This window comes from Narcine bancroftii, chromosome 12, assembly GCF_036971445.1.
Source record: "Narcine bancroftii isolate sNarBan1 chromosome 12, sNarBan1.hap1, whole genome shotgun sequence".
Taxonomy (NCBI): Eukaryota; Metazoa; Chordata; class Chondrichthyes; order Torpediniformes; family Narcinidae; genus Narcine; species Narcine bancroftii.
In genome coordinates, this window is record NC_091480.1 from 4,733,513 (window position 1) to 4,749,546 (window position 16,034).

General features: G+C 45.1%; 2 protein-coding genes across 2 annotated transcripts in view; one reads left to right on the top strand and one right to left on the bottom strand.

Annotated features, from left to right (window-relative positions):
* The first annotated feature begins 1,953 nt into the window (after positions 1-1,953).
* The window catches only part of LOC138747224 (coronin-7-like), a 97,619-nt gene continuing 83,538 nt past the window's right edge, over positions 1,954-16,034 (top strand). The window contains exon 1 of the mRNA XM_069906256.1: positions 1,954-2,095. Coding sequence (XP_069762357.1) covers positions 2,036-2,095 — 60 coding nt within the window. The 5' untranslated portion in view covers positions 1,954-2,035. The remainder of the gene's footprint in view (positions 2,096-16,034) is intronic.
* The window catches only part of LOC138747225 (vasorin-like), a 97,138-nt gene continuing 94,221 nt past the window's right edge, over positions 13,118-16,034 (bottom strand). The window contains exons 5-6 of the transcript XR_011347379.1: positions 14,947-15,219; positions 13,118-14,857 (exon numbers count right to left, since the gene is read on the bottom strand). The gene's annotated coding sequence lies outside the window, so the exon portion shown is untranslated. The remainder of the gene's footprint in view (positions 14,858-14,946; positions 15,220-16,034) is intronic.

Genomic DNA, 16,034 nt, shown 5'->3' on the forward strand with positions numbered 1-16,034 from the left:
CTTTTTCGTGCACTATTTTATTTATATAAATGTTTGCACTGTGATGCTGGTGCAAAACAACAAATTTTGTGATCAAGTCAATTATTTTCCTAGGAAAACACAAGTTTCGGATCAATAACCATTCACCAGTTTAATATGTGGAAGTCTTTCATTTGTGGGGTCAAAAAGCACTAATAGGTTTCATATTAACTGACTTTGGATGATATGATTGTTAGTCCAACATTGTATTGGCAATGCAATGTATCTCCAACATACAAGATGAAAACTTTTCCAAAAAGAATAATCCAATCAGGGCAGCACCCAGTCAACGTTATGTGACAGAGTATTTAGAGGTGGCTTGGGAGGAATTGTTTGAGCAGGTTGCACACAAACATTTTAAAACACAGAATCTTTGCAGGACTTTTGCACTATGCTTTTTGCAGAAAGCAACAAAGTTGCTTGGGAGAGCGTGTGATCTTTGCAGGCAGCAGAGAACAGTTTTGCTCTCAGAAGGGAGGGAGTGAAACAGAGAGGAGAGACACAGAAATCAGTTCCGGAGGAACAAGCTGACAAACTTTGGAAGGCTGCCTGGTCAGAGAAGACTGGCAGTTTGAAAGATGACCTGAAAGAAAGAAGATCATGTGGAGAACCTGAAGGGGGTAAGTTTCATCAGCAAGTCTGATTGAGAAGGAATCAGTTGCGGATGTCCTGGAAATCTCTCTCTCTGAAAACCAGCAAGAACCCTCCTGAGTGGTAGCACCAAAGACTGGTGAATTTTGTTAATGCTAACTTCTGTGCACAGTATAAGAATTGCCTGCAACCAGAGAGATTGGACTGCGATCCAAAGAACTTTTCTAATCTTAAATATACATTATACACATGTGCATAGTGTTAGAGAGCGGGATTAAGTAGGTCGGTTAAGTAATAGGTTAAAGTTTAATTTTGTTTTCTTGTTCAAATTTAATTAAAAACTACTTGTGTTTCAGTAACCCTGTGTTGTGGTGCGTATCTATTGCTGCTGGTTTTGGGGGTTCTCTGGAAAAAACACCAGTTAAAACACCAAAAAATTCAGAATATTAAATCACTGAGAAAATATGGCACAGTTAGCATAGCAGTTAGTTCAACGCTGTTCCAGCACCAGCAATTGGGATTGGGGTTTGAATCCAGCACTGTCTGTAAGGAGCTGGTATCACTGGCGTTACAAGGGGGGTGCGGACCACACCGGGTGACGCCGTCAGAGGGGTGACACCAAAATGACTGTCTATAAAATTTTTGTACGTGTATCAATATACCTACAAAGATGAAAACTCAATGCTCATTTACTTTTGGAACCTTCTAATGTGCTCCAGTCAGACCTGTCATTATTACCTAACACAATAATGCTTCGAATCACATGGCTTCATCTACAAACACGTGGTGTTGTTTTCATCGTCGCTGTTTTTGTCAATTTTTTTGGTGTTTTCGCTACAATATTGTGGTAATTAGTATTTGTGAAACTAGATCAATAATGAAGTAGTAATTCAAGGAAAAGAAAGAGAAAAATCACAAAAGAGGCTTCTGCTCAGTTATGAATAATGTTGTAACTAATAATAATATTAAAATCAACATAATTTTCATGTAGTTCTTAAATGTTTTTATTTCAAATTCTATTGTATTTTTACCAAATGTTCACTTTAACCCCATTAAACGATGTAAATGTAAATACATAAAGACTGGATGTTTGATATTGTAATTTTGCTGGTTGTTTATCTCACTACTATTCCCGTTACATTCAGTGATCTACGGAAATTACGATTTATGAATAACATTAGTACAAAAACATTATTAAGGATTCTGGATGGTCTGGCATAGGAGAAGGTCAATTGAGGGAAGGGGAGGGGAGGGGGGAGGGTCACCAGCCCCTCCCACATGCATGCTGACGCGCCATCCCTGCCCCGCCTCCGCCGATGATTGACAGGGGAGGCTGTCTTCGTGCTCCCTCTGCAGGCGGCGGGCAGCGGTGCAGCTGGAAGGCCGTCCTGTCGCTCGGCGAGCTGACGGAGCGGGTGGCCGCGCCATGAGTCGCTTCAAGGCGTCCAAGTACAAGAACACGGCGCCGCAGCTGCCAGCCCGAGGGGTGAGTGGACCAGGGGGAGGGCCGCTAAATCATCGGCGAATGCCCTGCCCGCGGCTGGGGCTGCGCTGAAGGGGCGCCGGGCCCCAGTGATGTCTCCGAGGCGGGTTGTCCCGGCATCGCCCCCCGGCCTTTGGGGGGAGGGAGTGGGGGGGGGGGGGGGGGTCCTGCCTTGCACTGACTCCAGATGGTTTGCTGCTTCTCTGCTGCGGGTCTGTGGAGCCCAGAGCCCATGGTCCAGGCGCCTTGATGAGGGGCTCAAGCCCCTTGATCAAGGACCCTCTGAGTTTCTACTCCAACCATGGGGTCTGCAGACCTCCGACTGCTGACAGTCCGGGAAACTGGGCTCTGCTCCACTTGGTGCCTCCCAGCCGCAAGTTGGAACAGGGTTTCATGCTGATGATTCTTTTGAGAGGAAGAGACCCCCACCCCCCACTTCGCAGCCAACTCAGTGAAAATGGTGCAATTTTCTTCCCTGTCTTGGTTAGAGAAGCGCTCCTTCGAGAGGAAGGAAGTGGTTACCGTTTGTAGCAAAATGGGACTCACTGACAAGAGAACTGGGTGTCGAGCAGGAGCGCACAGCCCGAGGAAACGGCCCACACCACAACACCACAAGGAAGATGCTGGCCTTGCCCAAGCAAAACCCTCACAGGGAGGGAGAAGGACAAACCATTAAAAATGCAAGTGACGACTTGCAGAAAGTGGGGCAGATGAGAGGGAGCTGCAGAGCACAACAGGAGGGTCAGATTTCAGATTTATTGTCAGAGTACATACATGACATCACATCCAACCCCGAGATTCCTTTTTCCTGTGGGACAGTGGGAGACCTAAGATATGGGGTGGGGGGGGGGGGAGGAAGATGCATTTCTACACTATCTTGCATGTCTGCATCTGGATTGAAGGAGCATGAGAGGAGATTAAATAGAGGCCTACAAGATTATGAGAGGCATAGAAAGGGCAGCCAGCCAGCACCTGTTTCCCAGGGCAGGATCAGCAAACACCAGAGGACATGTGTACAAAGTGAAGGGAGGGAAGTTTAGGGGAGACAACAGGGGTAAGTATTTTTTTACACATACTGTCTCTGTCTTGTTATAGAAACTTGAGTAGACATCTTGCCCTTTGAACCTGCTCTGCTCTTCTCCAAGATGGTTACTAATTTGATTCATGGCACTTCATAGATCAGATATCAGATCTGATTATTTTTATTGTCATGTAATAAAACAGAAATGTAATATTACACAGAATTGCCTTTAGTCAGCCATTGGCTTTGCCCGGCTCCCCTTACAGTCAGGGAAGGGAAGCAAAAGCATACACCATGGCACAGACAGTGAAACTCTCATTCTCACCCAATTTCTGTTAACTCCTCCCAACCACTCACCTCTGCCCAAGGAGCAATTTACAGTGGTCAATCAGCCTACTGTATGGGAGAAAAGTGGAGCCCCTAGGGGAAATGGAGAGCAGGAATAAAGTCAGGAATAAAGCTCGGTCACCAGTGCTGTGAGGCAGAGATGAACTGGCTCCATGAAGTTATCTACAAATTAGCCGATGACACCACAGTTGTTGGCAATTCTTCCTCACTGCCATCAGATTCCTGAATGACTCTGCCTTACTTTGATTTTTTGGTCGACTCTTATTTTTTTGGAAGGTGGTTTATAGAAATATTTACACTGTGGTGGTGCTGCAAAACAACAAATTTTGTGACTAGATCATAACAGTGAATTCTGATAATGCCATCTTCCGGCCCAGTATCCATATCCTTTGCTTTCTTTAATATCCCAAAATTTATTGATCTCAGTAAGATTCTCACCTTGGCCTACTCCCCCATGCCTCCAGTGCTCCTGCAGTCTCTGCAGCTCCACAGATCCCTTTTTGATCTATCAGCAGTCCAAGCTCCAGATCCAAGTCTCTGATACAATCAGGAGCCTTCAGCACCAAGGCCTTGCATGAATCCCACTTAAACACAATGTTTGTATCTGTTTCCACCACTACTCCTGGCAGCCTTTTAAGAATTTTGTAGTGTGATCATTGTAATGCACAAACTCGTCCACTTTATTGATTTTCTTTGGTCTCCTTGGATTGCACAGTCTGTTTGCAGTTCTTTGATTGTTTACATGTTCACACTGTGTGTAGTGAATTTTTGCACGACCAATTAATGGTAATTCTGCCACGCCCACGGGAAAAAGGAATCTTATTTGTAGATGATGTACTCTGATAATAAATCTGAAACTACAGCAGACAATTTGCTGTATTTGTGTCCCATTGCAACATGTTGGAAATAGGAGGGAAAAGATTTGGGTGAGACATCCTGCTGTGTCCGACAGTGCCACGGACTCCCTCAGTACTGTGTTGGAGTGTGGGACTTAAATCTGCAGTTCCTTGACTGTGGGCGTCACAGCTGCTGAGTTTTGGATCAGTGGGATCACATTCCCTGCCAGAGACTCTGCCCAAACTTGTTCACATGCTGCAGTATTTCTGGAGTTTGGCAGAGTGATCGGAGGTGGTATTGTAAATGGTGAGGAGAGAACTTGTCAAGGTGCGGACATTGTGACTTTTCCTTCTTTGTGGAGAGTCCAGAACCAAGGGGCATCGTCTCAGTATAAAGGATCAATTAGGTCCTTTTAATGAATTACCGTATATTTCAGCATACAAGGTTGAGTTGTGAAACCCTAAAAATTCTCTCAAAAAATGGGGGTCTGGGTAGGACATGTAACAGCAGCATCGTATAATTCAAAAGCAAGAGGAGTGGCTATATTAATTAGCAAAAATGTGCCATTTAAAATAGAAGAGGAAATAATAGATCCAGCAGGGAGATATGTTATGATAAAATGTCAGATATATTCAGAGCTTTGGAATCTACTTAATATATATTCACCTAACGAAGAAGATCAAAAGTTTATGCAAGATATCTTTTTGAAGGTAGCTAATACGCAAGGGAACATACTAATAGGAGGGGATTTCAATCTGAATTTGGATCCAAATATGGATAAAACGGGGAAAAAAATTAACAGGAAGAACAAAGTAACCAAATTTATAATTAAATCAATGCAAGAAATGAAACTTGTGGACATATGGAGGAAACAAAACCCAAAAGAAAAGGAATACTCATACTACTCGACTAGACATAAAACATACTCAAGGATAGACCTATTCCTGTTATCAGCCCACATTCAAGGGAGAGTTAGGAAAACGGAATATAAAGCTAGACTATTATCGGACCACTCACCCCTGTTATTGGCAATGGAGCTAGAGGACATCCCTCCAAGAATGTATCTTTCTTTCTTCTTTGGCTTGGCTTCGCGGACGAAGATTTATGGAGGGGGTAAAAAGTCCACGTCAGCTGCAGGCTCGTTTGTGGCTGACCAGTCCGATGCGGGACAGGCAGACACGATTGCAGCGGTTGCAAGGGAAAATTGGTTGGTTGGGGTTGGGTGTTGGGTTTTTCCTCCTTTGCCTTTTGTCAGTGAGGTGGGCTCTGCGGTCTTCTTCAAAGGAGGCTGCTGCCCGCCAAACTGTGAGGCGCCAAGATGCACGGTTTGAGGCGTTATCAGCCCACTGGCGGTGGTCAATGTGGCAGGCACCAAGAGATTTCTTTAGGCAGTCCTTGTACCTTTTCTTTGGTGCACCTCTGTCACGGTGGCCAGTGGAGAGCTCGCCATATAATACGATCTTGGGAAGGCGATGGTCCTCCATTCTGGAGACGTGACCCATCCAGCGCAGCTGGATCTTCAGCAGCGTGGACTCGATGCTGTCGACCTCTGCCATCTCGAGTACCTCGACGTTAGGGGTGTGAGCGCTCCAATGGATGTTGAGGATGGAGCGGAGACAACGCTGGTGGAAGCGTTCTAGGAGCCGTAGGTGGTGCCGGTAGAGGACCCATGATTCGGAGCCGAACAGGAGTGTGGGTATGACAACGGCTCTGTATACGCTTATCTTTGTGAGGTTTTTCAGTTGGTTGTTTTTCCAGACTCTTTTGTGTAGTCTTCCAAAGGCGCTATTTGCCTTGGCGAGTCTGTTGTCTATCTCATTGTCGATCCTTGCATCTGATGAAATGGTGCAGCCGAGATAGGTAAACTGGTTGACCGTTTTGAGTTTTGTGTGCCCGATGGAGATGTGGGGGGGCTGGTAGTCATGGTGGGGAGCTGGCTGATGGAGGACCTCAGTTTTCTTCAGGCTGACTTCCAGGTCAAACATTTTGGCAGTTTCCGCAAAGCAGGACGTCAAGCGCTGAAGAGCTGGCTCTGAATGGGCAACTAAAGCGGCATCATCTGCAAAGAGTAGTTCACGGACAAGTTTCTCTTGTGTCTTGGTGTGAGCTTGCAGGCGCCTCAGATTGAAGAGACTGCCATCCGTGCGGTACCGGATGTAAACAGCGTCTTCATTGTTGGGGTCTTTCATGGCTTGGTTCAGCATCATGCTGAAGAAGATTGAAAAGAGGGTTGGTGCGAGAACACAGCCTTGCTTCACGCCATTGTTAATGGAGAAGGGTTCAGAGAGCTCATTGCTGTATCTGACCCGACCTTGTTGGTTTTCGTGCAGTTGGATAATCATGTTGAGGAACTTTGGGGGACATCCGATGCGCTCTAGTATTTGCCAAAGCCCTTTCTTGCTCACGGTGTCGAAGGCTTTGGTGAGGTCAACAAAGGTGATGTAGAGTCCTTTGTTTTGTTCTCTGCACTTTTCTTGGAGCTGTCTGAGGGCAAAGACCATGTCAGTGGTTCCTCTGTTTGCGCGAAAGCCGCACTGTGATTCTGGGAGAATATTCTCGGCGACAGTAGGTATTATTCTATTTAGTAGAATCCTAGCGAAGATTTTGCCTGCAATGGAGAGCAACGTGATTCCCCTGTAGTTTGAGCAGTCTGATTTCTCGCCTTTGTTTTTGTACAGGGTGATGATGGTGGCATCACGAAGATCCTGAGGCAGTTTACCTTGGTCCCAACAAAGCTTGAAAAACTCATGCAGTTTGGCATGCAGAGTTTTGCCGCCAGCCTTCCAGACTTCTGGGGGGATTCCATCCATACCTGCTGCTTTGCCACTTTTCAGTTGTTCGATTGCCTTATATGTCTCATCCAGGGTGGGAACCTCATCCAGCTCTAGCCTTAGGGGCTGTTGAGGGAGCTGGAGCAGGGCGGAATCTTGGACTGAGCGGTTGGTACTGAAAAGAGATTGGAAGTGTTCTGACCATCGGTTGAGGATGGAGATCTTGTCGCTGAGGAGGACTTTGCCGTCTGAGCTGCGCAGCGGGCTTTGGACTTGGGGTGAGGGGCCGTACACAGCCTTTAGAGCCTCGTAGAAACCCCTGAAGTCGCCAATGTCCGCGCTGAGCTGTGTTCGTTTGGCGAGGCTAGTCCACCACTCATTTTGGATCTCCCGGAGTTTGCGCTGAAGATGGCTGCATGCGCGACGGAAGGCTTGTTTTTTCTCTGGACAGGACGGCTTTGTAAGGTGAGCCTGGTGGGCAGCTCGCTTCTTTGCCAGCAGCTCCTGGATTTCCTGGCTGTTTTCGTCAAACCAGTCCTTGTTTTTCCTGGAGGAGAAGCCCAGTACCTCTTCAGTGGATTGCAGTATGGTAGTCTTCAACTGATCCCAGAGGGTTTCAGGGGACGGGTCCGGGAGGCGGGTTGCAACGTCGAGCTTTGCTTTGAGGTTTGCCTGGAAGTTTCCTCTCGCTTCGTCTGACTGCAGTTTTCCAACATTGAACCTCTTTCTGGGGGCTTTATTGTTCCTGGGCTTTGGCTTGAAGTGAAGGTTGAGCTTGCAGCGAACCAGCCGGTGGTCAGTGTGGCATTCCGCGCTAGGCATGACCCTGGTGTGGAGCACATCTTGTTTGTCACTTTCTCGCACCAGGATGTAGTCCAGGAGGTGCCAGTGTTTGGATCGGGGATGCATCCAGGTGGTCTTAAGGCTGTCCCTCTGCTGAAAAAGGGTGTTTGTAATGACAAGCCGCTGTTCTGCGCAGAGCTCCAACAGGAGGCGCCCATTGTCGTTGCACTTGCCGACGCCATGCTTGCCCAGGATTCCTGGCCAGGTTTCTGAGTCTTTGCCGACACGAGCGTTGAAGTCGCCCAGGATGACAACCTTGTCGGCTGTAGGGGTACGTTGGATGAGGTTGCGCAGGTCGGTGTAGAACTTGTTCTTTTCTGCTGGTTCCGCCTGGAGGGTTGGAGCATAGACACTGATGAGGGTGATGTGACGCTTGTTTTGAAGTGGGAGTCGCATGGACATGATTCGGTCCGAGAGGCCTGTCGGAAGGTTTTCGAGTTTGGAGGCAATGAAGCTCTTGACCATGAAGCCTACACCAGATAGGCGTCGTTCATCCGAAGGCTTGCCAGACCAGTAGAGTGTGTAGCCCGCGCCGCGTTCTTGGAGGCTGCCTACATCTGCCAGGCGGACTTCACTGAGAGCGGCTATGTCGATGTCAAGTCTGAGGAGTTCATGTGCAATGAGGGCAGACCGACGTTCAGGTCGGTGGCTGTCAGTCTTGTCTAGCATGGTTCTGATGTTCCAGCATGCTAGCTTGAGTTTGTGAGCATCTTTTGAGGGGGAGGACGTGGAGGGGGAGGACGTGGAGGGGGAGGACGTGGACCTGTCCTCGGGCCTGCGCAAAGGAGCTTTTAGGTGGAGTGCAGTGCGCGCAGTACTGGCCCCACCCTTTACACCCATGGTTCGTGTGCCGTGGCCAAGCAAGCTGGGACGTGGCAGCGAGGTCCTTGGGTCGTAGGTTTTATATCGGAGTGGCCTTCTCCTATGCAGGTTTCTTACCCGGGCTGGAGGGGCCTGCCTCCCCTCCTAGGTCGGTCCATACTGCCCGGACCGGGGCCGAGGCCGCCGCAGTTCCCCCTGTGCCTGGACTGGGGCCACCGCCTCCCACTCCCTGCCCGGACAGGGGCCTCCGCCTGCCTCACTCGACCGAGGCCGGGGCCGCCGTCTCCCCCTTGCTCCTGCCCGTATCGGGGCCGCCGCCGTCTATCCTTCGCCCGGACCGGGGCCGGGGCCGCTGCTGCTCTCCCTGTGCCCGGACTGGGGCCGCCGTCTCCCCCTTGCTCCTGCCCGTATCGGGGCCGCCGCCGTTTACCCTTCGCCCGGACCGGGGCCGGGGCCGCTGCTGCTCTCCCTGTGCCCGGACTGGGGCCGCCGCCTGCCTCACTCGACCGAGGCCGGGGCCGCCGTCTCCCCCTTGCTCCTGCCCGTATCGGGGCCGCCGCCGTCTACCCTTCGCCCGGACCGGGGCCGGGGCCGCTGCTGCTCTCCCTGTGCCCGGACTGGGGCCGCCGCCTGCCTCACTCGACCGAGGCCGGGGCCGCCGTCTCCCCCTTGCTCCTGCCCGTATCGGGGCCGCCGCCGTTTACCCTTCGCCCGGACCGGGGCCGGGGCCGCTGCTGCTCTCCCTGTGCCCGGACTGGGGCCGCCGCCTGCCTCACTCGACCGAGGCCGGGGCCGCCGTCTCCCCCTTGCTCCTGCCCGTATCGGGGCCGCCGCCGTCTACCCTTCGCCCGGACCAGGGCCGGGGCCGCTGCTGCTCTCCCTGTGCCCGGACTGGGGCACAGATTAAACCCCATGCTACTTAAAAGACAGGATTTTAGAGAATTTATTGAAAAACAATTAAAAATGTACTTTGAAGTAAATACGGAATCAGTGGAAGATAAGTTTATACTATGGGACGCAATGAAAGCATTCATTAGAGGGCAAATAATAAGTTATGCAACCAAGATGAAGAAGGACTATAACCAGGAAACAGAGCAGTTGGAAAGGGAAATAATAAACATAGAAAAAAAATTAGCAATAAAGGAAGATACAACCAAAAGAAGAGAATTGGCGGATAAAAAAATAAAATATGAAACATTACAAACATATAAGGTGGAGAAGAATATAATGAAGACAAAACAGAAATATTATGAACTAGGTGAAAAAACACACAAAATCTCAGCATGGCAGCTTAAGACAGAGCAAACTAAGAAAATGGTATTGGCAACAAGGAAAAAAGACAAACAAATTACATATAATCCAAAAGAAATTAAGGAAAACTTCAGAGAATTCTATGAACAATTATACCGAACCGAAAACGAAGGGAAAGAAGGGAAAATAGATGAATTTTTGACTAAAATTGAACTACCAAAACTACAAATAGAGGAACAAAATAAATTAACAGAACCATTTGGAACAGTAGAAATACAAGAGATAATAAAAAATTTACCAAATAATAAGACACCAGGAGAGGATGGACTCCCAATAGAATTCTACAAAACATTTAAAGACCTAATAATACAGCCCCTCCTGGATGTAATCAACCAGATTGATGAGACACAAAACTTACCAGATTCATGTAAAACAGCAATAATTACAGTGATACTAAAACAAGGGAAAGATCCACTCTCACCAGCGTCATATAGACCAATATCTCTGCTAAACACAGATTATAAGATAATAGCTAAACTATTAGCGAACAGATTAGCAGAACAGGTACCGAAAATGGTAAATTTAGACCAAACTGGATTTATCAAAAAAAGACGCACAACAGACAATATTTGTAAATTTATTAACTTAATTCATGCAGTAGAAGGAAATAAAGCACCGGCAGTAGCAGTTGCTTTAGACGCAGAGAAGGCCTTCGACAGAGTAGAATGGAATTACTTGTTCCAAGTATTGCAAAAATTCAGTTTACCGGAGAAGTATATTAATTGGATTAAAGCATTATATAAGGGACCGTTAGCGAAAGTGACAGTAAATGGACATGTATCAAAGCAATTTAACTTAAGCAGGTCAACGCGGCAGGGATGCCCACTATCACCATTATTGTTTGCGCTAGCTATAGAACCACTAGCAGAATCGATAAGAAGAGATAATAATATAAAAGGAATAAAAATAAAAGACAGGGAATATAAAATCAGTCTGTTTGCGGATGATGTGATAGTGTACTTAACAGAACCAGAACTATCAATAAAAGAACTATATAAGAAATTGAAGGAATATGGAGAAGTGTCAGGATACAAGATAAACGTAAATAAAAGTGAAGCAATGCCTATGAATAACGCGGATTTCTCAAAATTTATGGAGGAATCCCCATTCAGATGGCAAACGCAGGCAATAAGATACCTAGGTGTGCAAATAAACAAAAATCTAGGCCAATTATATAAACTCAATTACAATCCACTAATGAAAAAATTACAGGACGATTTAGAGCATTGGAAAGAGCTACCACTAACACTGATAGGAAGGATAAACTGTATTAAAATGAACATTTTTCCAAGGATACTATACTTATTTCAGGCATTGCCAATACAACTGACAGAAAAATTCTTCAAAGAGTTAAAGAAAATAATAAGGAGATTTTTATGGAGAGGGGGGAAACCGAGGATAGCACTAGATAAATTAACAGAATGGTATAAACAAGGAGGCTTACAATTGCCAAACTTCAAAAATTATTATAGAGCCGCACAATTAAGGTACCTATCAGATTTTTATCAAACAAGGGAAAAACCAGACTGGACGAGACTAGAATTAGATAAAATAGGGGAAAAGATACCTGAACACATATTATATAAATGGGACGAAAAATTGGTACAACATAGAACTTCTCCAGTATTACACCATCTCCTCAATATATGGAAGAAGATTCATGTAGAAAGAAATAAAATAAATTACCAAATACCAAAACTAATATTGACGCAAAATAAGCTACTCCCTTTTACAATAGACAACCTTGCCTTTAGAAAATGGGAAAAAAAAGGGATTAAAAGAATAGAAAATTGTTTTTCAGGAAGTAGATTCTTATCCTTTGAACAAATGAGAGATAAGTACAATATAACTGGAGATACAGCGCTGGCATATTACCAACTGAGATCCTACTTGAAAGATAAATTAGGAAGCAACTTGAGTTTACCAGAGGGAAGTAACCTTGAATATGTGATTACAGATACAATGTTAATCAAAAGATTTATAAAAAATATGTATATTAAACTGCAAGAAAAGGAGAATGAGGAAACAAATGGTAAAACTAAACAAAAATGGGAACAAGATTTAAATATAAAGATAAAAAAGGAAACATGGGAGAAGTTATGCTCTGGAACGATGAGAAATACAATAAATACGAGGCTGCGTATGATACAATATAATTGGTTACACAGACTATACATTACACCGCAAAAGTTAAATAAATGGGACCCAACAGTATCTGATAGATGTTTTCGATGTAAAAAAGAAAGGGGAACAACAATTCATGCAATCTGGACATGTGAGAGAGTAGAAAAATTTTGGGATGATCTCAATCAGATATTAAATAAAATAACAGAAAACAATATACCAAAGAATCCAGAGATCTTTCTCCTAAGTAACATAAAAAATAAAGAATTTGGAAATGACTTGGAAGATGCACAAAAAAGATTTGTCAAGATAGCCCTAGCCGTAGCAAAAAAATGTATTATGTCAACCTGGAAAATGGAAGATAATTTGAAAATACAACAATGGTATATAGAAATGAATAAATGTATTCCATTAGAAAAAATAACATATAGTTTAAGAAATAATATTGAAATATTCAAACAAGTATGGGAGCCTTACATTAAATACAATAGCGAAAACCTACCGGGAACAAACATTACCTAAGTTGATGGAAGGAGAAGAAAAGAAAAGAATGGACTCAGTAGAATTTCTGGTGTATTTTTGTTGAATGACAACATTGTCTAACTGAATTAATGCAACCTAGATTGTATACCTAAAATGGATGAGAGGGGGGGGGTGGGGGGGTGGCTTGGGAGGAGGGAGGGGGGAGGGAGAAAAAGTCACTGTAAATGTGTGGAAAAGAAAAAGTGTATATCATGGCTATTGTGATTTATGGTGTGAAAAATAAAAAATTTAAAAAAAAAAAAAAAAAAAATGGGGGTCGACTTATTCGCTGGATATACTTTTGAGACCTTAATTCAGCTCAAAATCCAATCCACGCTGATCCGGCATACAAGTCACCCCTTTAAAAATTGATTTGGCATACAAGTTGATCCTGAAAAACCAAAAAAAGACCCCGACTGTGACATATTTTCATTGAGATTTTTATTGAAAAACAACAACACAATTAGCACCCTTCAAAATCACTCTCATTACCATCATCTGAAGCAAAGATGGTGGCAAGAACATCCATATTCTCACTGTTTAAACTGTCATCATATGGGTCACAGTCTGTATCTGATGAGGCGGTTTCAGCTTCGTCATCAGTGTCCACAATAAATTCACTTCCGTGTCATCAATTGCACAAGAGGCACCGCACTTTTTAAACAATTTTATCACAGTCTCTGCTTTAACTTTGTCCCATGCCTTGAGCACGAAGTTACACAGTACATCAAGTGATACAAGACACATTGCCCCGCCTTTTGTAAATGACTTTTCTGCACTCCACATCCATATATTCCATTCATTGTGCATGTGGTCTTTGAATGGCTTGTTCAAGCAGACATCGAGAGGTTGCAATATAGACATCAAACCACCTGGGATATCCACCATGTAAATGTTATGTAGTCTACCTTTAGTGGCTATAAAACATATCCCAGACCAGCAAACTCCATTCTTTGAATAAACCACCTGGCCGCCTGTTCCATCCATAGTTTTTCTATCCATAGTTTTACACGATTTTCATCATTTTCCAGAAAATGTACAAAAATATCTGCAGGGAATTTCATTTTCATTTACATTTGAAGACTGCCATGGGTCTTAACTTTGTCCTGTTGGCCGTGCACAGTAATGCCATGGTAAACCTGGTCCTTTCGTGGCCTGTCCTTCTGGTTTGCAGTTTTAACGCCTTCCCATTCCATTGTTCTTTTGCCTATCATGTCAAAATTCATGGGGGTTTCGACCATGCTTCTGATATTTGCCGGTTCCATATAATAAACTGGTGAAAACTTACTACTTTATAATCAAGATATTTTGATAGTTTCTGTGCAATTTTTGTTGTTTTTTTTGGCGTAATAGATTTTTCCTGTTCATGAAATGATTCCACCAGCTGACTGTAGCCTCAAAATCATCACGGAGGTCTGGGTGCCACTTGGTCCACTGCACTGCAAATGTTCTTATTTTATTTCAAGTGACTATGTAGTGATGCCTCTGCTCACGTGCCCATTCTGCAACATGGTTTTCCAGCTCTGACCAATGAGTGATTCCTTTTCTCAATAAACATTTGCCTTTTTGATATTTTTCTTAAAGTTTCTTCTTCTTCCTCCAATATCTTCTCCACCTTCCCATGTTCATCAAATTTTCTTGCAGCAGCAAAATTATTGGTTTTCTTGGTGATTTCTATCAATTTCAATTTAAATTCACTTCACGTGCTCCATTGTGTCGATGGGTCCTCTGTGATAGCAATCACCTCCAGCCAACTCCCAGCAGCTCAATCCGCATGATCTATGGGGGTTGATATATACATTGTGCAATTACACAGGCATATATACGCTGGTCAACGGCTCATCTCAGGCATCATGAGTTTTGGGAATCAACTTGTATGTCAGTCAATGGGGCACCTCAGGCGCCAGAAAATTGGGATCGACTAATGAGCCGGATATATCATAAAACCCTTAAAATGAGGCTGAAAAAGAGGGGTTGACTTGTACATTGCTCAACTTGTACACCAAAATATACGGTATCTGTCCCACTGCTGTATGTAAGAATTTCAGTGCCTGTGTAATTGCACAATGTATTTGACGATAAACTCATTACTCTTGCTGTCTGAGGAATCTTGCCGGTAGCCTTGCCTGCTTCATTCTTCTCAGGAAGTGCAATTGGTGTGCCTTCCTGAAAAGCAAGGAGATGTGGTCACTAGTTAAGGGAACTTGGCGCTCTCCACTACAGAGTTGTTAATGTGCCATGGAGAGTGGTCATACCTGGTCTTCCTGAAGTCCATGATCATCTCCTTCGGTGTCCACGTCGAGACTCCGCACCATTTCAACTTCTCTGTAGTGCGACTCATCGTTGTTGCTGATGAGGCCAATTACTGTTGTGTCATCTGCAAACTTGATGACACTGTTGGAGCTGGACCTGGCAATGTAGTCGTGGCTCAGTGGTGTGAACAGGAGCGGGCTGAGCACACGGCCCTGAGGTGAGTTAGACAGGCAAGTGGAAAGCTCAGGGCTGCCCTTGTAGACTGAACAGATGTTCTGCAAAAAAAAAACACAATCTTTGTGTCTAGTTGTTCATTCAGTGCATTTGTGGATCTGGTCAGTTTGGCTGATGGTCACTTCACTGAGGATAAGTGGTGGCTTCACCTTTGTGCAGTTTGTGAGTTCGGAGAGATCAGGTGTAAAGTAGTTCAATACTGAGGAAGTGCTGCGCAACTGGAAACACAGGCCTCTCAAGGAGAGTGCGTTACCAGGAACTTTCTGTGTCAGAAAAGATTTCATCCCTATTGTTCCTTTTACAAACACAGGCAATCAATGATTCAGGCTCAAAACGTCAGTTTTATTCTCCAGTTCAAACTCAGGCCACCCAATTTCACCCAAATTAACCTACAAACCCCATCCGGTTTTGGAGGGTGAGATGAAACTGGAACATCCAGGACATGGGGAGAATGTACAAACTCCTGACAGGCAGTGTGATTCAAACCCGGGTCGCTGGCGCCGCAATAGCGTTGCGCTAACCGTACTGTCCCTCCTGTGTACAGCCACAGAGAGTGGGATGCCAGGAATTTGACCACAGCAGGCATCAATGAACTTTCCCCCTACTGGGGTAGGGACTCAGCCTTCATTATTTACACCCCCAACTCCAGGTTGAAACCTCCTGTGGATGCTGTGAGACCGGGTGAGTTCCTCATCCATTTACTGTGTGTTTTTACTACAATCACAGTGTCTGCAGACTTTCATTTTTCACTCTAATGAAGGATCTCGACCCGAAACCTCAATTCCCTGTACAAATGCTGCTCAACCCGCCAGCAGCTTGTTTTTTTGCACCAGATTGCAGTTTCTTGTGTGTCTAC